General features: G+C 39.2%; 1 protein-coding gene across 2 annotated transcripts; it reads left to right on the forward strand.

The window, feature by feature from the left end:
* The first annotated feature begins 111 nt into the window (after window positions 1-111).
* Window positions 112-23,087, forward strand: DDX46 (DEAD-box helicase 46). 2 transcript variants are annotated; one of them, XM_084215669.1, is made up of 24 exons: window positions 112-201; window positions 2,511-2,693; window positions 2,963-3,103; window positions 3,996-4,110; window positions 4,279-4,444; window positions 4,740-4,891; window positions 5,208-5,321; window positions 5,921-6,086; window positions 6,454-6,574; window positions 6,918-7,093; window positions 7,510-7,631; window positions 8,439-8,517; window positions 10,311-10,393; window positions 11,228-11,392; window positions 11,720-11,882; window positions 12,766-12,959; window positions 13,494-13,631; window positions 14,322-14,471; window positions 15,107-15,304; window positions 15,892-16,110; window positions 16,639-16,783; window positions 17,411-17,484; window positions 17,941-18,019; window positions 22,315-23,087. In XM_084215669.1, exons 1-23 carry the CDS (start codon window positions 185-187, stop codon window positions 17,986-17,988), a joined length of 3,129 nt encoding a protein of 1,042 aa, XP_084071795.1. In that variant the 5' UTR covers window positions 112-184; the 3' UTR covers window positions 17,989-18,019; window positions 22,315-23,087. The 2 variants fall into 2 exon arrangements, with proteins under 2 accessions (XP_084071795.1, XP_084071794.1); XM_084215668.1 differs by lacking the exon at window positions 22,315-23,087 and having other exon boundaries at window positions 17,941-18,810.
* Window positions 23,088-23,721: the final 634 nt, after the last annotated feature.

The following is a 23,721-nucleotide window of genomic DNA, read 5'->3' on the forward strand; positions in this document are numbered from 1 at the left end:
TACCCGCTTCCTCGGCGCTGTGTGCGGCTGGCCCGGGCCGGGCTCGCTTCCCGCCCGCGCTGCGCCCTCCGCCCGCCGGGGGGCGCTGGAGCGGGGCGCGGGCCGGAAGAGGCGGCGCTCCCCGCCGGGCTCTCGCCGAGCGGGCGCGGAATGGCCGCTGCCGTGTAGCGGGAGCGCTGCCGCCATGGGCCGCGAGTCCAGGTGAGGGAGCGGCGCCACTGCCTCGCCCGCCCGGGGCTCGCAGCGCGCTCGGGGGCCGTCGCGCGGTGAGGCGGCCGTAAGGGGGACAAGGGGTGGCGCGGGCTCTCCCGGGCGGCGGGCGCGCTCAGGCCGCCACGGCAGGGCCCGGGCCTGGAGCTGGCGCCGAGGGCAGCGCCGGGCGCTCGGGGCTCCGGCCGAGGGTCCCCGCGCTGGGTGGGCCTGATTTGCCGGGGCTCACCGGCACCGACCCCGGGCTCCCGGAGCACCTCCGGCCTTCTCGGGCTCGTTCCAAAATGTCGTAATTAGCCACGTAGGGAGGTTAGCTTGGTTTAGATGTTTCTGCTTGTGCCTTTTGTGTTTATGGAGCACGTATTATTTTGCCCTCTCCCAGCTGATGTAAAGACCTGATTAGGGTTGTAACCAGCTCGGCAGTCATGTGCCCTTGTGCTGCGTGTGTCTCGGGCCAAAGCGGTGCTCCAGGTGTTACGGAGCTGCTCACACCTATCAGGCTTTAAACCGCTTCCACGGTTCAAATTTGCTCCTGCTGTAGGGCATATGCCTCTGTCTCGTAGTTTATTCAGATTTTTATACTAAAGCTGACACCACAGTCCCCACATACACTTGAACTACACTGTAACTGCTCCCAGGTCCATCTGCCGAGGGAGACAGGTTACTTGAAATTTTAACAACCACCTTAGGCTCAAATTATTGATCTAGCAAAGAGCTGGGCAATCCCACAGATCTATCTAAATTAGTTCCAGATGAGCGGGGGCAGCAGTGGGTGGTACAGGGCACCCTTAGAGCCTCCTGAATTGAAAGCCAAGCTCTGGCACTCCAGCTAGCAGGACTCAGTTGCTTGTCACAGTGTAGCTTCTCTGCTGAAAATGACAGGGTTCATGTGTTTGGACGAAAAATAATGTTAAAAGTGGGTTTAAGCTTGTATTAATTTTCTATTCTAACATACAAAAAGTTTTAAAAGTGAAGAAATGGTAAGAGGGTGAGAGTGAATGGTGGGTGGAGATGGGTGGAGGCTGCATGTGCTGGGGTTGGTGTGAGGAAATGTTCCTCACACTGGGGCTTCTGCAATCTGAAATCATCTTTTTGGTTTTATTGAGCACTATAGAGGAAAAAAAAAATTAAAAACAAGATTAGTTCTCTAAAATGAGAAGGTTAGAAAGAGAGGAAGTATAGAGCAGATCCCATGGCATTTTGTGATGGAGATGGAAAAGAAGTTAAAAATCTCAGTGCTGACAGATGTTCCTTGCAATCAGTTATCCTGCTGATAGGCAGGATGTGGGTGTATGCTACTGTACTGACTCCAAGTGTATGTGCTGCCTAAATATATAACATAACATAGACTAGATGTAAATATACTGCTATTTTTAGAGCTGAACTGTTTTAATACTACCATGGAAGTGAAATAAAGAGTGGGGGCTTAAAGTCTTGCCTTCTCTGCTTCTTCCTTCTTCTCAAGCATGACTGTTGGGCTTGTCAGGAGAAAGGGTCTGTGGGTCCAGAGCCACAGGAGTGTGAACAAAGGAATTATTCTGGCATGGTGTCCAAAAATCTGGGATTGGAGGGGGAGGAGATGGTCACAGTCAAGGTCCCTCTGTGACTTCTACACTCAGTTGAAGAGTTTCCTAGAAAATTCCTAGCCCTGCTCTGCCCCACAGTGTGGTTGGGATAAGAGCATTAATGAGGGGAGGAAAGGAGACCCCCTTCTCCATCACACCCCTCACGCCTTGCTGACTTCTGACAGCTTCTGTTGTGATGTTTGAAATTAAAGAATTTCTGTTAATGTCAGCATGGTAAAGGCATTGACCACAGCTGTCACTTCCTCAGGGGTTTATGTTTCTTTAATTCCAGTCTGGCAGCTTTCCCATTGAGCAGAGCTGTAGTTCACCTACCTTATGTGGGTAAACATTCACTGTATAAAAAGCAACAAAGAGCAGTTTTGTTTGCTTGACAGATTTTGGGATAGTTTCAAAGAGCCTTCAGCTTTTCCTATATATAAAATGGAAATCAGTGGATTTCTGAAAAGGAAATTGTTCTTGATGTTCCGGTGTTCTCATGATGTGCTTATAATAGTACTCGAAAACTAAAAGAAAATCATGACCAAATAATCCTTCTAATTTCAGCACCATTAAGAGTGTGTATGCATATTATGTATATTATACGTATAGTATGTATGTTAATCAGTTTGGCAAGATGATTGCAAAAGTTTAGACATTTAAAAAGTCCAAGAAATTCAAGTAATTTTTTTGTGCTTGCTGTACATGGGTCTGGTGCTCACACTCTGTGCCACGCAGGCATTATCGGAAGCGCTCTGCGTCCCGGGGGCGCTCCGGGAGCCGCTCCAGGAGCCGCTCCCCGTCGGACAAGAGGAAGCGCGAGGACAGGCGCTCGAGGAGCCGCGACCGGGATCGCAGGCGGGACAGGTCGCGCAGCAGGGACAAGAGAAGGTCTCGCTCGCGGGACAGGAAGCGTCAAAGGTATGACATCAGCTCCAGTCAGAGTACCTGAAAGTGCCTGTCTGCTGAATATTGGTGAATATTCTCCCACTCCAGTTAGTTCCTTTGCTGATGATGGGTTTCACCATGCTTAAGGCTTTTTGCTTATTAAATGCTTGCTGGTGCTGCAGTTTGTAAGTTCTTAGTGGTCTTGATGATTGGTGGGTTTCTTTTACAACCTGTTCCTCAACATAAGGCTAAAGTTATTCTATGAGCATGTCCTAAATAAAAACAATTTTGTTGCATGTCAGACGTTCAAGGAGTAGGGAAAGGGAACGGAGCCGAGAGAGAAGACGATCCCGGAGCCGAGAGAGGAGGCGCTCAAGGAGCAGGAGTAGAGGGAGACGGTCTCGATCCTCCAGTCCAAGCAAGAACAGGAAAACAGAAAACAGGTATTCTTCTGTTCTTAGCTTTAGAAATGTGTAAAAGCTTGCTGCAGGTCATTGTCTTTTAGCTATGTCTTTTAAGTTTTTCAGGTATAATTGAAAACAGCATATAGTTAGGCTCTGCTGTAAAATGAGTGGGAAGTCTGTAAATGATAACAGTCTGTATACAGCATAAGTAGTGATGGCACTCTAGAAATCATGACAAGCTGGAATCACAAAAGCTTTGAGAATAAGTATATGTTTTGTAGCAGAATAGTCCAAACTAGAAAAAACTTATTGATATTTAATTAGCTAAAGGGAATTTTTATATTTATTGTCATTAGCTAGCACAAATTAGGTTTAGATGCTTTCTTTTAAATTGGAAGTGAGTAAGTACAATAAAAGCTGTTATAAATGGTTTTTATATTCAGTGCAAGTCTGCCTTTTGTGTTTGCATTACATGAATAGCTTTTCCCAGGGAGAAGAATTTTTATGTGTTAGCCAGGACAGTGTTTTTAGGGGGATGCTCACACTTCCATGGCAAAATGCTAGATCACTTTACCTTTCTCTAGAAATTCCACGAACAGGAAATTTGTTCTCTTTTCTAAATGCTGACTTCAAGGAGGTGTAAAATAAAGTGCAGAACAACTGGAGTATCAATTGGAAGAGCTCTGAATATGAAGTCTGCAAAGAAATGAGAAAAGCACGTGAATTGCTGGATTGGGTTAGAGTCTACATTACTGGTAGTTAGAGGAAGTAATTCTATGACATGGAAAGATTGTCTGGGAAGCAGTGTGTTTTGTGAGCTGTTTGAAAACATAACAGGGTGATTATAATTCTGTTTCTGTCTATCATATGTATATATCCTCCCCCTGAGAAAAGCTGTAATATTCTAAGAAACCTTTGATCTTACTTTCAGATCAAGATCTAAAGAAAAGACAGAAGGTGTGGAAATCTCCAAAGAAAAGAAAAAAGACAAAGATGACAAAGAGGAAGAGAAAGACAAAGATGCTACAAATGCTGTGGCCACTGAGGTAGAGACTTCTAACACTTGTCAATTTAAAAGATAAAGAATTTAAACCAGGAAGTTTTTGGATGTCCAGTCTTCTACAGCTTGCTCACTCAATGGTTACATTTGTTTCAAGAACTTAGGCTAAAGCCAGTGGCCATTAATTTTCACTTTTTGTTGTTTTTTGTCATAGAATTTTGATCAGAACAAACTAGAAGAAGAAATGAGAAAACGAAAAGAAAGAGTGGAGAAATGGAGGGAAGAGCAACGCAAGAAGGCAATGGAAAACATAGGAGAGCTAAAAAAAGAAATTGAAGAGATGAAACAGGGGAAAAAATGGAGTTTAGAAGATGATGATGGTATTTAACCTCTTTATATATAACAGAATACTTCTGTTCCTAGTAATATTTTTATTACAGTATGTTTAAAGCATCTGATACTCTTCAGAATGTGAATCGTAAAGTAAAAAAGCCTAAATCTGGTCATGGTGTCAGATGGTTTAAGATAGATTTTTGGTAAACCAGCTGGAGAGATTTGTATGGGAAAAATTATATAGTAATATAATGGGCTGTAGTTATTTGGACAATAATTTGACACATCTAAGGACTTCTGTCTTTCCCTGTCTTTTATCCCCATCTTTTTCACTCTTATTAGATGATGAAGAGGAAACTGCAGAAGGAGAAAAAGAAGGCAATGAGGTTGAAGATGAGGAGTTAGATCCTTTAGATGCTTATATGGAAGAAGTTAAAGAAGAGGTCAAGAAGTTCAATATGAGAAGTGTGAAAGGTGGAGGTGGGAGTGAAAAGGTAAAATCACTTGTTAAATATTTCTTGCTTTTAAAAGATTCTGTGTTTTAATAGCAAAATGGCTTGGGGAAAATGGGGGAAAGTGTAAAAAAGCAACAAATTATATGCACTTAATGCATGTTTGCTTTAACTATAATTTCCTGGCATTTTTATGAAACTGTTTATCAAGCATTATTCTGATAAAATTTCACTATGGGAAGTAAGAAATAAATTGCTCAGCATAATGTATCCAGAAGTACAAATATTCTGTATGTTTTTTTACAGGATTGTTTTTGTTTATACAATAGTGCATTCATTTTTTTAACTTTTTTTATAGAAAACTGGACCAACTGTTACCAAGGTGGTAACTGTAGTGACAACCAAAAAGGCATCTGCTGAGTCAGAAAAGAAGAAAGGGGAACTCATGGAGAATGACCAAGATGCAATGGAGGTAATAGAAATGTTTTTGTATTTCTCTTGTGAACAGTCAAGTGCCTGTTCTTGCTTTCTGTGGTTGTATGTGGTGTTTGGCCTGAGGAGCTGTGAAGGGTGTGGGTATTTTGCTGCTCAGGAGGCTGTGGAGGGTCAGCCTTGCCTGAGTCAAAATACCCTGCAGGCCCTGGAGCTCAGCCACTTCAGGCCATGCTCTGTGGCTGCAGTTCCAGTGCTAGTGGTGCTCCTTCAAATTTGAGCTGGGGACATCTCTCAGAGCTGTGACTGCAGTGTGACACCAGTCTGCTTTCTCTTAATTTCCTCTTTCTGTTTCTTTGGTGTGGCAGTGATTATTTCTGAGTGACAGGGCTGGTAGCTGGCATTGGTAAAGCCATCGAAGTGATGCAGAACATGGTGAGAGTTAAGGTTTGGGAGAAACATGAAAGCATTAGGGGAAAGAACATTTGGGACTCATAAGTTAAGAGCAGGTCTTCAGTTTCATCTCTAATACAGTAAGAAGTACCTGTTGCTTCTGAGTAGTTTCACTATAAATGACAAAAGCCAAACACCTTCATAATTCATTAATCCTAATGCACACAAAAATTGTGATCTCTACAGTATTCCTCAGAAGAGGAGGAAGTTGACCTTCAGACTGCCCTGACTGGCTACCAGACCAAGCAGAGAAAGCTGCTAGAACCAGTGGATCATGGAAAGATAGAATATGAACCTTTCAGGAAAAACTTCTATGTTGAAGTACCAGAACTAGCTAAAATGACTCAAGAAGGTAAAGACAAATACATCCAGAACACCTTGGGTACTATTGGAGAAAAGAATGGTGGATTTCAGTGTGCTAAGGAATAGCAAATGCTCTGCAATGTAAAAAGCATTTGGAGCAACTTGCTATAGAAAAATGTTAAATCAGGTGCATCTCTATTGTTGATATCTTAGTATAATTATATACAAGGCTTTACTTGGAAAATTAAGCTGAGTCCTTTCAACCTAACTCCTGTGTCTATTTATAACAAGCAAAAAGCTGTTTTTCTGGTAGTGATAAAAATAGTATGTCATGTTAAGGGACAAAGCAAGAATTTTTCGATCAGGGTGGTAAAGAAGTGTCAAGTTTGACTCTTAAAAGATAAACTCTATTTCAGAGGTCAATGTGTACAGGCTGGAGCTGGAGGGAATTACAGTCAAGGGAAAAGGCTGTCCCAAACCAATAAAAACCTGGGTACAATGTGGTATTTCCATGAAGATTCTCACTGCCCTCAAAAAGTAAGCAAGCACTTTATGAACTGTATCATCCTTGATTTTGCTCGCTGTGTTCTGTCCTGTGTCCTTGAGAAGGACCTTTTACTTTGCTGCGTAATGAATGCAACATGTCCATGTAAATGTTACATTTGTAGTCATCAGAGTGTTTATCACTCTGTGTTGAATTCTTTTTATTAACTATTCTTTGCCATTTGTATCATGCTTTTGCTGCTCATTTTGATCTGTATTTTTTGAAGGGCACTTTATATATGTAAATATGAATATGTAAAAACATTTTAGCATAACTTCATGATTCACATCTGTCAAATTCTATTTTGTTTTAAAATATTTTTTTTCCTTCTTGAAGACATGGCTATGAAAAGCCCACTCCGATTCAAACCCAGGCTATCCCAGCAATTATGAATGGAAGGGATTTGATTGGCATTGCTAAAACAGGAAGTGGAAAAACTATTGCATTTCTGTTGCCCATGTTCAGACACATTATGGATCAGAGAGCATTAGAAGAAGGAGAAGGTCCCATAGGTAAAAAGATTGTCTTTTCAAAGTTACTATTTAAATAAATATAACATCACGTATATGCTTTAGGTGGGATTTCAGTTCTTTGGTTATAGGGAGAAGTGCTTACTAATGTCCATTGATAAGTGGGGCTTTTTTAATTAATGCTCTTTAATGTTGTTTTGTGATTACTGTGCTATCTGATGTTGTTGCAGTAGCACTCCCATGTCCACATATCTGGGAAACCTTCCTCCCTTGATTTTTACACTTGGACCAGATTTCCACCCCTTCCTCATAATGTCTCAAGTATCTTTTCCTAGAAATTACATTCTTAAAAATAGGAAGTAAATTGCTGTAAACATCACTACAAAAGATTAATTTCTGTTGTGGAAAATACAACATCTCTTATATTGCAATGTATGAGAAAATGTTTTGCTTTTCAGCTGTCATTATGACACCTACACGTGAGTTGGCTTTGCAGATTACCAAGGAGTGCAAGAAATTCTCAAAGACACTTGGGCTTCGAGTTGTCTGTGTTTATGGAGGAACAGGAATCAGTGAACAGGTATGCAAAACACATGCCTGGCTTGTCAAAGAGTGCTTGGGCTTCATTAGTCAGTGTTTCTTTTGTAGCAGAGTTAGTTGTTTTTTCTTTTCCATTAATCCAGTACATTTGCAGTCTTCATTGTGGATTTTCTCTGTGGCAATGGTAGTAATGCAAAAAGCTTTTTCATGTAACTTAGCCTTAAACAATAATGATCCTGGAAAGTCTCAGGTATGATCCTTTAAAATTTCAGACTGTTCGTCTTTATGTATATACTGAGCATTAAATTAAAATTGAATTATTAGTGGGATACAATATTTTGAAAGTTACTAGGAAGCTGTATTTTTCTGAGAGTTCCTTTAAGATAGCAAAAGTCAGAAAATTATAACTTTGCTTTATTGCATTATCAAATAGTGCATCTTGAAGTAGCTTAGAGATTAGTTTCAAGGTTTTCCACACCTCCACCCCACCCAGCAGCTAACAGGAGTGACCATCTATGGTGGAAGAGGTGGTGTGTCTACTATCACTTGTTCCTGATGTAACACTGACATTTCTTACAGGCTCTTAAGTGTATTGAAGTCATATCCTCATTAAAACTGCTCCAGGTGGTGGGAACTCCGACTGTCAGGGGTTACTCTTTTTGGAAGCAAAGTTCTCCAAAGACTTGAAGAAATTGCTAATTAAAATCTTTACATAATTCATGTTAGTTGAACAGATGTATTACAGTGTAGGTGGTTTTCTTTTTTGCAAGGTGATATATGTTTAAAAAAATCTGAAAGAAATCACAAAGCAAAAACTAATAGATGGTTTACTGTGTTTTGAAATCAGATAGCTGAACTCAAAAGAGGTGCTGAAATTATTGTTTGCACACCCGGACGTATGATTGACATGTTAGCAGCTAACAATGGTGAGTAGAAAACCTTTTCCTTTGGAGATTTTTTTACATTTGTTGTGTAATTCTAACAGATTCAAAAGATCATGTATTTTGATAAATGGTCTTATGGAATTTTCTTATATCTCTTCAGGCTGCACTATATAGCTATTGAGAATATATAGCACTAATAATAGGTTTAAGCATATATTGATTTGACATTTTTGGGGAGGACAGGAAATACTACATTCTTGAAGAGTTTTTGAGAATGTTTATCATTGCTAAACTTGAAATGTGCTGGTCCAAATTTTTTAAGTTGGAGTCATTTAGATAAAGGTTACATAACAGTTGCTTATTTTGTCTGCCCGTTCATCCGTTATCTGTGCTAGAGTAGCTCAGCAGTTCCCCGCTTTACAAGAGCATCTGACTCTGCCTTTATCTGTTGGCTTTAAAAACAGACAAAGAAGCCCTCCCTAAATACCTGCTCAGAAGTAAAAGAACTGACCTTATATCAGATATTCAGATTGATTAAAATGAGCCACTGCAGCTTTAAGAGGTTTTGTCCTAGTGTAACCATTGCATGCTTATTAGATAAAGTTTTATTATTAAATTATTCCACATCAAAACCTCTACTAAACTGTTGACATTATTTAACTTCTGTGAAAAAAGTACCTTCAAGACATATAGAACTGGGCTTCCAAGACTTATATCGTCAAAGGTAGGTACATTAATGCTGTTCCCAAGTAATTTTACGAAGTTATTATTTGGGGATGAAAGTGTTAAGATGTTAAATAGATATGTAGATATAAGGAATACTTGCTTTGTTCCTTCATATTGAATTCCGTATCTTAAAAAATGCAGCGCGTAATGTCTTAAATAATTTGAGGATTCAGCTACAATTTGCTGAAGCTGAGAGGACCAAATTCTTCTGTAGTTTGATAGGCACAAGTCTGAGGGATAGTTGTAGAAAACGTGACAAATCTTTCCCATTCAGAGAGCATTTGGTAGTGTCACTCCACAGTTGTGTGGAACTGAATGTGTTTATATTGTTTGAGAGTATGATTCTAAAATCCTTGAGTTAAATCCTTCTCGTGAAAGGGAATCTCTTCACTGTTTGGGAAGGGTGCTAGTTATCCTGTCCATGATAATTTCAAAATGTTCACAGAAACGCAACTTTATTTCAACCTGTCCCAGAGTTTGGGGTGGTTCTTGATTTTAAATTTAAATTCAGTACTGTTACTGGGTAGGTTTTTATCTTTATATAATAGTTATTTTTAAAAGACTGCTTACTCTGTTTTATGCCTATTATTAGCAGTGATCTAGAACTAGTATGGTTATCCTCGTATAGTTATTCTTAATTCCAAGGAAGCATTACAGATTGTGTATAAAGGAATTTTCTGAGGCTGCAGCAGTTAGCACTGGGCTTTGCCTTCCACACATGCGCTGTAATCTCTAATATGTTCTTTTCTAGGTGCCGCTGTCAGATACTGGCTGATGTGGCTCCTTGCTTCAGCTCAGTCTTAGTTTTATGATGTGTTTTGGCGAGGGCAGTTTTCTGAATTTTACAGGTTCTTCTGGCCCTATGATGGTATGCAAGAGAAGAGTTTGACAAACTAAAAGGGCCTTGTGCATACTTACACATTTCCTAGAATGTATGTGTGATTAAACTGTGAACATTAAAATTCACATTCAGTGAATTTTTAAAAAAATTATTAATGTCTTTGTTAGAAGATAGTGAGACTGTATAACATTTAAAAAAAATATTCCTAAGGGAAACTAGATTTCCATTTGATTTTGTTTCCCATGTGTTTTTTCCTCTCCTTTCACAGGTCGGGTGACAAACCTCCGTAGAGTCACATACGTTGTACTTGATGAAGCTGACAGAATGTTTGACATGGGGTTTGAGCCTCAGGTAATTGAAGACATGGGGGGTGTTGCCAAAAGAGATGTTTTTCACATCGAGGGTTTTGCAGTGCTACATTATTACTGCACTGCCTGTGGGTGTTCAAAAGGATGTGCTGCATATGGACAGCAGTTTAAGCTGACTGATATTTCTATTACTCTCCTATTATCACATTATTATAACATCACATTATTCTCACATCTAGTGGAAGATATCCCTGCCCATGGCAGGGGCTTGGAACTGGAAGATCTTTAGAGTCCCTTGCAGCCCAAACCATTCTGTGGTTCTCTGTTTTGCTTTCAATAAATTCCTATATAGCTTAGATTTTTCTCTAATACACTGAGTGTTTTACACACTCATTTTGAGTAGTTGTGGAATCCCTGTGTAATTCCTTGTTACAGGTGTTGTATTAGTAGTTGTAGTCTGTTTATAAAGTCTTTGATGTCTCTTGGCAAGAGATGAGAACAAAATGTTGGAAATTCTGCTGACTTGCTGAAAGCTTTGGACATCCAGGGCTCTTCCAGTTATCAGGGGCTGTACTGCTCTCCAAAAGGAGGAAAATTCCTTTTATTTGTCTCTTGAGCTGTAAGGTTTCTGCTGCTTTTCCTAGGATTTTTGCTGAGCTGCTGCCAGATTGCATATTGCCATGCAACTTCCGTCTGAATCCAGCAAGTTTTGCCATCTTCCAATGCCAGCAGCTTGGTGCCTATAGGAAATCTGTAAAGAATGTTTTGTGGTCTGGGAGGTGCAGATACCACCTGACTTTAAAGATGACAGCTGTGTATGAGTGTGAAATGGAGTTACAGCAGTTGGATGTTCACAGGGAATGTTCTCTCACCACAGGTCATGCGCATTGTAGACAACGTCAGGCCTGACCGTCAGACTGTCATGTTCTCTGCTACTTTCCCCAGAGCTATGGAGGCCCTGGCTCGCAGGATCCTCAGTAAACCCATAGAGGTGCAGGTTGGAGGCAGAAGTGTTGTCTGTTCTGATGTGGAGCAACATGTGGTGAGTATGATACATCTGCCTCACTTATCTTCTCACTTGCTTGCAAAGGATTGTTCCCAGCAATGTTGAATATAAACCAGAGCTTTTATTTTTAGAAGTTTAGTGGCCTTATTAAAAATGAACTTAGAATAAATTAACACCCTAATCTGCAAATGCAGTGTGATTTTTAAAGTTGGTTTGTAGCACTAAGCTGAACAGCCGTTTGTCTTTAGCTGTGGGAACAACCTGAAAAACTCATCTCCTGTTCCTGATTTTTACTTTTGTACACTCTGGATTTGTTCAATGACTCAAGATACAAATTATATTCTTTTGTATGTCTTTTTCCAGATTGTCATAGAAGAGGAGAACAAATTTCTGAAGTTACTGGAGCTACTGGGACATTATCAGGAGAAAGGATCTGTTATCATATTCGTAGATAAGCAAGAACATGCTGATGGGTTGTTGAAAGATTTAATGAGGGCGTCTTATCCTTGCTTGTCTCTCCATGGAGGTAATCTGCAAATTTAAGGACTTATATTAACTACTTCCAACTAGAATGTTGGTATCCAGTAGGTAAAAATCACTTAGTTCCTGTATAGTAGCAATTCTATTACTTCTTCTTAAGCAGGTTGTGCTTTGTAATTGGGGAGGATAATTGTCTCTTAATTTGAAATAGATATGATAGTTTTGTGTAATTACTCCTCATTGTTCTCTCTGAGATGTCATCAGATGCCAAATCTTGTGTCTGTGCAAGAGGACTGTTACTTAGAGTTAGCATCTCTCAGGGAATATTGCTAACTACTTGTTATTGCAGAGTAGTGAGTGCCCTTGGGGAGTAGCACATGATTTTTTTTTATTCCACAGTAAGAGCAGCTGTTGCTTTACTTTTCTTCTATCAAGTAGTAATAGAATGGAAGTAGCAAGAGGAGACAAATTTCTTTACAATGCTGTCCATCCCAGTGTATCTTAAAACTTAGAGTATTTTTTTGGAGTGTGTTATATAAAATCAGTAAGTACAGAATCATTGTTCAGCAGGAATGCAGCAATGGAAGAGGGAAAAAATATTCTTGTTCTTCTGAGATTTCTGTTGTCTTTAGAGAACAGACAAAGCATCCAGATGAGGTCTCAGCCGAAGTACAAAAGAGAAAATGATATTAAAAAACATTTTGAGGATCTTGGTATGGGGAAAACATCTTATGGTAGTTGAAAAATTAGAAGTTATTCTAAATAATAGAGGTTATTTTGGCTAATGTATTTTGCCTTCAAAAGTGTGAAAGTGTTGAAGTTTTATTTGCTTGTGGTTTTGTTTGTTTGAAGTTCGAGGGTATTTTGACCTGTGTACAAATTCTAATGGCTTAAAGCAGAGCTTTATAATTAACTGATTTGTCTTGCAGGTATTGATCAGTATGACAGGGACAGCATCATTAATGACTTCAAGAATGGAACCTGCAAACTTCTGGTGGCCACATCTGTAGCAGCCAGGGGCTTGGATGTGAAGCAGCTGATGCTGGTGGTCAATTACAGCTGTCCCAACCACTATGAGGACTACGTGCACCGAGCCGGCCGCACTGGGCGAGCTGGCAATAAAGTATGTACACTCACTTGTCAGGTGTGGTTAGTACTGGCATTTTCCCCTACTTTACTCTTTGCTGAAGTTGCTCCAAGGGATAATTACAGAGAAAGTAGTTTGTATTGTTGGTGGGAAGAGTGTTTTTAGTATGTTCTGAACTTCAGCAAGCTGAAATTTGGAAGATACGCGTTCTTCTGATGTCTGAATGTTCTTTTAAATCCCATTTGTGGCTGAAAGTTTGGGTGGTTTTCACTGTTGGAAACGTGCCCTACTAAATGGATAAGATTTTAATTTTTCAAACTTTTAACCATGACAACACTGGTTGGAAGGAGAGATGTCAGTGTTTACTATCTTTGGATGATTACGTCTGTATCAGCTTTCTGGGAAATCACATTATCCATTCTACACTTCAACTAAAAAAGAGTTATTGCATGACTGTCGTGGTTACTTTCATTGACTAGAATCAGCATCTGTGCAAGGGTGCTTCAATAAATTTAGAGATAGTGTCTTTAGAGCTTTTTCCTAATTGACTCTTAAATGAATTTTGACCAGGGGTATGCATATACATTCATTACTGAGGATCAAGCACGTTATGCTGGTGATATCATTAAGGCTTTGGAATTGTCTGGGAATCCAATTCCTGCTGATTTGGAGAAGCTCTGGGCTGACTTCAAAGACCAACAGAAGGCTGTAAGTAATTATTTCTTCTGTAGGGGGCTTGGTCCAGCTTTAATGCCTGTGCATGCATGTGTGTCCCAGTTGTCCAGTGTACATGCATGGGTCACCTCTCTGGGAACACGTGTGTGCTTGGTTGAGTGTGTCAGTGACCTCAAGATTGGGATCTTGAATGTCATCAAAGAACTGTTCTTCAGAATTTAAATATTGTCACTGGGTATGTAATAAATACCTATGGTATAAGAGGCACTTTGGCTTTTAACAAAATTCACATACAAGATAATGAAGCCCTTTCACAGAACTTGTATTATTTACAAGTATTATTATCATTATTTACTTGTATTATTATTATTGATTATTTCTAGAGCTCTCACCATCAGAGGATCTTGCTCATGCTGAGAAGAGTGACTTTAGAGTTTTTCTGATATTAAAAAATTGAGGTTTTTTTTTACCGAATTTGAAAAGCATTTAAAATGTATACTTACAGAAAACCCCAATAGGGTACTGTCTCTGCTGAATTGACATAGGTTTTTTAAATTGCATTTCATTGTGAAATGCAGCTTTTAAATTTGAAGCACTTTACAAATGTGCTAGGATTTTCTTTTTAAAGAATTTCAAAATTATTTGTATAATCTTAAAGTTATTTTATGACTATGAGAACTAGGATTTGAAACTCCTAAGTATAATACATGTTTTTGTTTTCAGGAGGGCAAGTTGATTAAAAAAAGCAGTGGATTCTCTGGCAAAGGTTTTAAATTTGATGAAACAGAACAAGCTTTGGCTAATGAAAGAAAGAAGCTACAAAAAGCAGCTCTTGGCCTGCAAGATTCAGATGATGAAGATACAGCTGTTGATGTAAGCACTTGGGAATAGGATTTAAGTTGCTTATGAATTTTCTTAATACATTTGATTTTCTTCCCCAGTAGGTTGCATAATACATTGCAGAATGCATGGATTTCTGTTACTCTGTGACATTTGTTACCTACTGCATGTATTCTGCAAATATAGAGATACAGCTCTGAAGATCAAGATCTAGGAAGATTTTCAGTGTCTCTTTTTGACTTACTGGTATTTTACACTTAATATGTGTAGTTATGTAAATGTCACATAAATTATTTGGGATACTATTCTTGCATAAATGAAATAGAACAATGGTCCTCAGTTGCAAACATATTTTTATTTGAAGTGTTTTAAAGATATTGGTAGCATTTTCTATTTTAATGGTAGCATTTTCTATTTTAAATCTTACTAAATTCCTTTCTTAATGTTGGATAGATTCCTTTTTGTGACCTTGCAGGTAAACGCTGTGTTCAGACTTTTTCCTGATTAGATCATCCTTTTGTTGAGCTGTAGTTTTGGGCAGGCTTCTACCATTTATACAAGATTAATTTTTTTAAGAACATGTAAACTAAATACCCCTTAGCGTTTCTTTTTGATGACAAGATTATATAGCAGTAAATGCAGTGATCAAATAATTGTTTTTTCTTTAGATTGATGAACAAATTGAAAGCATGTTCAATTCAAAGAAAAGAGTAAAAGACATGGCAGCACCAGGAACATCAAATGCTCCTACACCATCAGCTGGGAATGCAGAAAAATTGGAAATTGCTAAAAGATTGGCTTTGAGAATCAATGCCCAGAAGAATCTTGGAGCAGAGGCACAAGTCATGGTTCCCTTCCACTTTAAGGTCAGGCTCTTTACAGACCAATTTTACTCGTTTTTTAATAGAAGTTGTTCAGTTCTTTGTTCTGTGGTTGCCATTTGATTTAGTGTTTCTGCACACTAGTAACATACTGCATGGTTTATCTCATTTAAGCTGGGCTAACTCACTTATATAGGATTTGTAAGTGAGGTGAGTTGTTTATAAGACTTATTATAGAACCATAAATACTTTGTCTGCCCTGGCAAAGAGTTAATTCATTACTGATAACATTACACAATTAATTTTGTCAGCTTTGGCAGAGTTGCACAATATCTTTCTCTGCTGAAGCATGAGATGTATGTGTGATGTACAATGTGTTTGGATTGGGTGTAATTGTTCTGGAATATCCAAAGATATTTTAAGCTGAAAATACAAAAGACCACTAAGATATTTTCTTTGCAGGTGTGAAGGGAATTGTTGAGAGGAAGGAAGGAAGGAAGAGCAGAAGTCTGGAGAATTTATTTGTTATGTAGACAATTACATTACACAGAGAGCTTTAATGAAGCCCTTATTGGTTTATATAGGACTTTTTTTGGCTACCTTGTTCTCAGTATGGACCTGTGCTTTTACAGGATGTGATGCAGCAGGCTACCAATGCTATCCTGAGAGGAGGCACAATTCAAGCTCCTACTGTGTCTGCCAAGACCATTGCAGAGCAACTGGCTGAAAAAATCAATGCCAAGCTCAATTATGTACCCATAGAGAAGCAGGAGGAAGAGAAACAGGATGGAGGACAGAATGAATCCTTCAAGAGATACGAAGAAGAATTAGAGATCAATGACTTCCCACAGGCAAGTAACCATTTTGGTATAATCAACTATAAATGACCATCATTTAACAAAACTTCTCTTCATACTTACACCAGTAAAATACTATGTCTCTATTTATACTATGTCTCTATTTCTGACCATACCTAATTGAAATTGCTACATTAACTGTGATTACTTCTCAGGCTGTATAAATGCAATGCTTTGGACTTATTCCAGAGAGTATCAGAAAAACAAATATTCGTTATCAGATAAAAATCTCTTCACCCTCTACCCAATTCTCTAATACCCAAATCTCTGACACTGGTGTTTTTTGCAAAGGCTTTACTGCCATGACTGATACAACTCTTTGCCCTTTTTGTAGAATCTGAGTATTTCTGCCATTCAGAATATTGCTGCTCAGATCTAACTCATCTGTTATTTTGAGGATGTATCAAGTACAAATTGCCTGTATTTATCTTTGAGGTTCTGCCCAGGCTGGCAGACTAATGAATTGCCATTTTGTGTGCTGCCTTTCTCCTTGTTGATCCTCTCCTGTCCTTCACCTTGCAGACTGCCAGATGGAAGGTTACCTCCAAAGAAGCACTGCAGAGAATCAGTGAATATTCTGAAGCTGCCATTACAATCAGGGGAACTTACTTCCCTCCAGGCAAAGAACCCAAGGAAGGAGAACGAAAGATTTATTTGGCTATAGAAAGTATGTATTCTTTTTATAAATGTTTCTATTAAAGCTATGAGTCTAGTTTTGTAGTTAGACATGGAATTTCTGTAGTCAGTGTTTGGACACTTGAGTTACAGACTCACTGCAGTTACTTTGCAATTACTGAAAAACACTTGTTTATCTTTATACACTTATCAAATTATCCTTGGGGATCACAGAGAGGCTTCTCCTTACCTGTCACAGAACAACAGCTAATGTATGAAATCAGTTTGGAGGAGAGGAAAAGAACAGGAAGAACCATTAGCACAAAGAGGTCTGTGCCAGTGTGAAATAAGGAAGAAAACAGAATTCTGTTTAGGCTGTGAAAGGTTTAAGAAATTGCATCAACTACTACAACAAAAACTTGGCAAATGTCATGATAATTGAGTTTTTCTCAAGAAACCTCAAATCCTATGTATCATTTATGACTAGAGTATCTTCATTAAAAGAGAACACAGTCAAGCTTTGGAATTCTGTGTTCTTCACCAATAGAATGTTCTTCACCAAATAGCTGAGGACATTCAGCAAATTTTACTGTCCTTTTGAAAGTAGACAGCAGTTTTTATGCTCTAGGCTTCATATACAGAAGGTGTTTAAGATTATAATACATATTTTTATCTTCAGGTGCCAATGAACTTGCTGTACAGAAAGCAAAGGCAGAAATCACACGACTTATAAAAGAGGAGCTCATCAGATTGGTGAGTGCAATATCCAGATGCAGATGGAAAGGGAATTAATGTATGCTTTATGAGATTGACTTGTGCAAATATTGATGCTCTGGCATAAGGTTTTGTTAATATCAGGGACTGGGACCTATAGATCTCAAAACCAGTTTTCCTGAACAGCCTAAAAATCCATGGCACTGGGTTGATCAGCCAGAACACGGCTGCTATCAGCCAGCAGATGGAGATAACACATTGACAGAGCTTTTTGGATGAAAACCCCTCAAAGAGTTGGGTCCCAATACCTTTCCTAATTTCAACACCATTAGGCAGGGGAGAAGATTATTCCCCTCATTTTGATACTTTATATGTGTTGAGAGATCTGGTTTGCTGTAGCTTTACAACATACCCAGCTAAATCTAGTTGGGTTTTATTGCAATTCATTTATCCATCTTCACTTTTAACTGTGATTATCCTCTTCTTTATTTGCAGCAAAATTCTTACCAACCAACCAACAAAGGAAGATACAAGGTTCTATGAGCACTTGGAGTTATTTGTCTGCTAGCAGCTGGTGCGTGAAACTGTGGCTTCTGTTGTTTTTGCTGTTTACACTGCTTATTGTAAATTAAGAAAATTTTTTATTTCATCTTGCGGACATTTTTTTAACAGAAAATTGATACTTGCTAAAGGATCTTAATTCTCTCCAGTAAAGTTATCAGTCTTAAAGCCAGACCAGTTTTGGTGGAACATGATTTAATTTGAAAGTGCAGTTTATACACTTTTCATCATAAAGAATATGAAATAAACCAACTTTTTTTTTTTGACAGACAGTATACTTTAAGTAAAATGAAAGTGTTGGGATTTGTGTTGGAAGTTGTTAGAATGTACCTGCTTCATATTGTTGAAATGGTTCCAGTTTCTACTGGAAAAATTCTAAAACACCAAAATAAAGGCAGGCTTTTTCTCCTGATCTATAGCATCTCTCTGGCTGGTTCCACACACGTTCATTCCCTGTACAGATGTCCCCTAAGGTCAGAGAGGCTTGCGTTGATCAGAGTAGAGAATTTTATCCTTCTCATGTCCCCATATTTCTTTATCATCCAGGTAATAGATGACTCTTTGGGGTTGTTGTAAAGTGAAACGTTTTGTAGTATGACAATAGTTTTCCTGGTTTTTTGTAAACATCGGAATTTTAGGATTTGTGGGTTTTTTCCCCTCAGTTGGTGACATAAGAATGAAAGCCTGTTTTAGTCTAAAAAGGAATTCGCAGAAAAAAAAGAGAAACCTCTTTTGTAATTAAATACAACTTTGTCACTCTTTTATATTGTTCTTATATATACATTTAATGTGTTTATTCCCCCAGGATTGTCATCTTTATTACTGTTAGGACATGGCTTTAAGTAAAAATGTATAGTGATATTTATGAATGAATTCCACAAATACTATCATTGCAGTCAATAAGCTGCTGGGACAGGCAAGACGGATGTTTTTGAGGGCTCATTCCCATAACCAGTAGGATTCATGAGGGACTCTACTCCTAAGCAGTTAACTTCTATCTGCTTGTCTGGAGCCAAAGCAGTAGCAATTTCAATTGTTTCATCCTAGCAGCTGCAAAACTTTCAAGATGATGACTTTCAAAAGAACTTTCATAGAAAGCTTTTCTTACCTGACACACTGAGTAGAAATGTGTCATTTTAAACCAGCTGTGTATATATTGCTTTAACCCTGCTGAGGACAAATCATACAATCTGCATCATGGCTGTATAAATTCACAGCTTTTCCTTCCAAACTTCAGGTAATTTAAGTGACTCTTCGTGTTTGCATACAACTGTCTGTTACCCTGTCAGTGTACTTTATTTGCAGTACCGGGAAGAAGCAAAGGAATGACTGTACCAGCTTAACAGTCTACTTTTGGGATAAGAACACTCCTAATGTAGTACTTGCCAGTATTAATACATGGAGTAGAGCAAAGAGAAGCAGCACACACAGTAACACTTCTCAAAACTGAAAACAAAAATCCCAAACTAAAGTTCTGTGATTACATTTAAATACATGTTTTCCTTCCCTTAAGGACTGGGGTTTGATGTCTTTCCTAGAAATTCTTTGTTAATTGTCTAACTTTTGGACAGTGTTCCTTCCCAGAAATTACACATTTTGTGTATTTAATGAAGAGCACTGTGGAGTTTGGACAGCCTGACACGTGTTTAAAAATCTTAGTTCAAAATTTTCATACATTGATATCTCCTAAAAAAGGCATGGTGGAGACTCTTCTATTGGGTTTCAGAGATACAAAAATGTATAATCTTTAACTTCCTGGGGGTTTTAAATGCAATGTCAATATTCTTATGGTTTTTTAATTCCGGCAAAAATAAAAGCAATTTCCATGTATATTTTTCAGAAACTGTCTTTCTGAATAGCTCCTCTGTTTTCTGCATTTGCACTGCTTCTGTGGTTTTTCCTATGACAGTTAACCTCACGCTGTTTGGAGAAGGGTGATGTGAACAGCAGCTGGTACTTTTGTTTTTGTGCTGGAAATGCAATGCCAAGCAGCCCAGACTCAGTTAAGAAAGTCACAGTGAACTTGTTTGGATACGTGAAAATGGGAACAAAATGCATAAAAGCTGGGGGAAAAGAAATTCTCAAATTTACAAATACACAGGAAAATAAACAATGGAAACAGATGAGAATAAAAGTTTGGAAAAGCTAGAATTCAATAATAAAAGCTCTATGTAGTTCCTCACAAGGGTGTCCATGGATCTAGACAAGATCTTTATCAACATCATGATTTGGCTGCTTTCCAGGGAATCTGCCCTGGTTAGATTCATGTTGCTTGTTGTGGGAAGAGCACAGGGATGCTGATTTTTTGGGGTTTTTTTTCCTTTTAAATACACATAAGCAGAGCTTGCTCTATTACCTGCCCAGGTGATAATGCTACCAGCTTTCAAGGTTGCCTTTATGCTCTCAGTGAGTGAACAGTGATGTTTTGGGTGGATAAGCGATAAAACTGTTTGGCACTGGATCATGAATTACCTTTTCCTTTCATGTCACATAATGTGGTGGTGGTGTCACTGTGCAGCAGGCTCACACCAGGGAGGGGAGGCAGGGTGAGTCCCCTGCTCCTAGCCCAGCTGCCTCATTCTCCATGCAAGTGACCCACCAGAGATTCAAACAGCAATAACCCCTCACCACCACCCCTGTGAAGGATTAATGCCCAAGTCGTGAAAACAGGAGAGACTAAATCCAGTATTTTGTGTGGGGGTTAAAAATTCACACCAAGATAAAAGATGTGTGCTATCACAGTTCAGACTTAGATTCCCTGAACTGTATGATTCATGGTACCACCTTTTGTTTAAAACAGGCAGCTCAAGGCCTCTTTTGCATGCTCACTTTATGCTATAAACATAAACCTGGACAGTGAGTGTTGATCACAGCCAGAATGTTCTGTAGCTGTTCCCTGTGCTGGCTGCTTGAGATTTTACTTGTACAATTAAAGCACTGCAATTTAGTTAATGTGCATTTGGCTGCTAATTAAATAAAATATTCAGAGGCTAAAAGTACCATCTGTAGGGAGTATTCATGCTCAAGTCTTCCAAGTGGAAGAAAAAAAAAATTCGTTGAGCAAAGTTTTCCTGAAATTCTGGAATTGTGGCAGCCAAATATAAAACAAACACCAAAGGCTGGATTTAGGATCTTCCTAAAGTAAGACAAAGAATGCTGGAATTTCAGGGAGTGAGAGAACACTTTGGTGTTTTAGTCCTTCAGGCATTTACAGTTGTAGGAAATGGTCATTACTTCAGCCAAAGTAGTGGTAGGGTTACAGCCAGGTACCTGTGGCTGTGAGGATGGAGCCTTTGGAGGTGGATTAGTTTAGAAGTTTCTGCCATGGTCATGATGTTGATGGTGTGCTGCTGAACAGCTCATTTCCATTGCTTTGCCCCAGTTTGCTGAGATGGTGCTCAGGGTGAGCATCAGTGGCAGGGAGGCACTGAGGGTCGTCCCTGAGCATTAGTGCCGAGCCCTGTGTGCTCTGTGGCCTCCTCACGTGGTGCTCCAGGAATGCACTTTCCTTTGATTATTTTCCTTGACCCAGATCTCTTCCAAATATGGTCTCAGCTTAAACAAGTTTGTGTTCTTAGAGCCTGGGCGTTTGCAGAATAAATTCTGGCTTCCAGCTAACTGTGGCTGGCTGTATGGGGGAGTGGAGGCAGAGAGCAACCTAAAAATGCAAAAATAAAAGGGGCACAGCTGGGTTCAAATTTGTCCCAAAATGTACATTTTGTACAATGTTTATACAATGCTAGGCAGGAAGATTTGTTTTCATAGTTTTAGCTACAGTGGAAACAATTGTTTTTAAATAAATGACCATTAGTCTGAGTGATTGCCACCCAAACATTGTTTCTCTGAGACTTTTCATCTGAAACAGATTTAAATATTTTTCTTTAGTCAAACTGAGAGATACAAGATTGTTAAGCTGACCAGCATAAGCAGAGGTAAATTAATTAACATCTCAGATCTAAGTTGTTCTAGTGAGCTAAGAAATTATTAATAACCTACTGTGGAGTGAGCATATGATTAAGTTATTTTATACTTTGGCCATTCTAAGTATGAAGTTCATAATCACAAACATTTCTCAAAATAATAAATGCCCCATGGCAACTCTTCTGAAATGAATGGCCAAGCAAGGAAAATGTTACACTCAGAGTTAAGATTAAGGATTTTCATTAAAACCTACATTTCCTCTGCCTGTGCATGTTAGCTAGGAAGCGAATTTGTAGAAATGACCAGCTCTGATAATTCAGTTAAATAAATAAATAAATAAATGGGAATTGTGGCAGTTCCCATACTGACTTCTCCCTGTTTGCTCAGCATGCTCTGGAGCCCAGGACTGGCAAGAAGCTCCTGTATTGGCAGAAGAAGGAACTTGTGCTTTGAGGCCCTTCCTCTCCTTGAAAATGCGCATCCTTCGGCAAAATCTCCACTGAGTGAGGAGGAGAATGGCATTTTGTGGTTTGGATGTGGGAAGGTTCAACATTTCTTTGCATCACTTATCTTACAGATAATTAATGCAGTCATTTGATACTGCTAATGAGTCAGTCCTTTAGAGGAAGAAAAGGAGGAAGTAGATCCACAACCAGAGTGCTTCAGGCCCTGGGAGCTGTGACAAAAGAAGACAGTGGCAGAGCAGTTTGGTCCCTGTTGTTACCAGCACAGTTTCACACGAGGGGACCGAGGGGACTGGGCCCTGTTGCTGCCAGATGACAATTTGAGCTGGCCCAGCTAGTGTGGGTTTGCCTGGAGTTTGGTGCAGGGCAGTGACACCAACCTGGCCATCACAGAGCCATGGCCAGTCCCAGGTCAGAAAATTAGATCTTGCTCTGCTCTGCCAGCAACAGCTGGGCTCCAGCTTCACAGCTTGGGATGGAGCCTTTCACTGCCTCACACTGCACTTCCACTCCTCTAGGGTCTGATGGCTTCTGTGTTCTGTTGAGACCAAAATTTCTGCAGAAACTAGGAGGATAAGGCCAGCCTGACTTCATCACCTTCCAGATTAAAATAAATATATTGCAAATAACAGGACACTGAGAAGGTATCAAACTGAACCATTTTTCATTGGCATTTCCAACAGGCGTTTGAACAGCAGAAAGATGAGCTTTGTAAATAAACTGAATCATTTGCTAAATTAAGCTAAATAAATGCTGCTTTTCCCTGCTGCTTTCTTATATTGCAAGTGAGGATTCCTGCATGCATTAGGAAGAAATGGCAAGAGTACGAATCATCATCTTGGCAGGATGTTTCACAGCAATTTTCGGCCTGAAGAGCTCCAAGTATTGTAGAAATGGAATATCTTAGTGTTGGAATACAGCAGTCTGCTCCTCAAACAACAGCAGGAGAGGAAAATATTTTTAAAACCAGAATTAACCATTTGTGAAAGCTACAGGTTCTTGTTTCCTGGTCTTTTTTGCTTTTATTATCTAAAACCTCATCTGAATAATACATAATATTTTCAGGTTCTTTTTTTTGTGTCAGTCATTGAAGGACAATGTGGTCATTCAGACCCTGGACCAAGGGTGTTCATGCAGGGCAGGAATCTGTTATAGTCATTAACAAATGTGCATTAAAAAATACATTGGTCACAGCCCTCCACCACATGGGCAGCTTGGATGGTGAAATGTGCTGGGCACTTAAAATATTTCTATGGGATCTTTTTGTAAACAGTTGAAGTTGCAATTCCTGCAGTTGCTGTGCCTGCTTGCAGGTATGAAATTGTGTTTA

This window comes from Fringilla coelebs (genome assembly GCF_963513975.1).
Source record: "Fringilla coelebs genome assembly, chromosome: 15".
Lineage (NCBI taxonomy): Eukaryota > Metazoa > Chordata > Aves > Passeriformes > Fringillidae > Fringilla > Fringilla coelebs.

Bases quoted from the DNA above. Each gene is read 5' to 3' on its own strand.
- DDX46 (XM_084215669.1), top strand. The intron at 5,322-5,920 runs GTAATAGAAATG...TGATCTCTACAG, and splicing joins ATGACCAAGATGCAATGGAG to TATTCCTCAGAAGAGGAGGA. The intron at 14,472-15,106 runs GTAAGCACTTGG...TTTTTTCTTTAG, and splicing joins ATGAAGATACAGCTGTTGAT to ATTGATGAACAAATTGAAAG.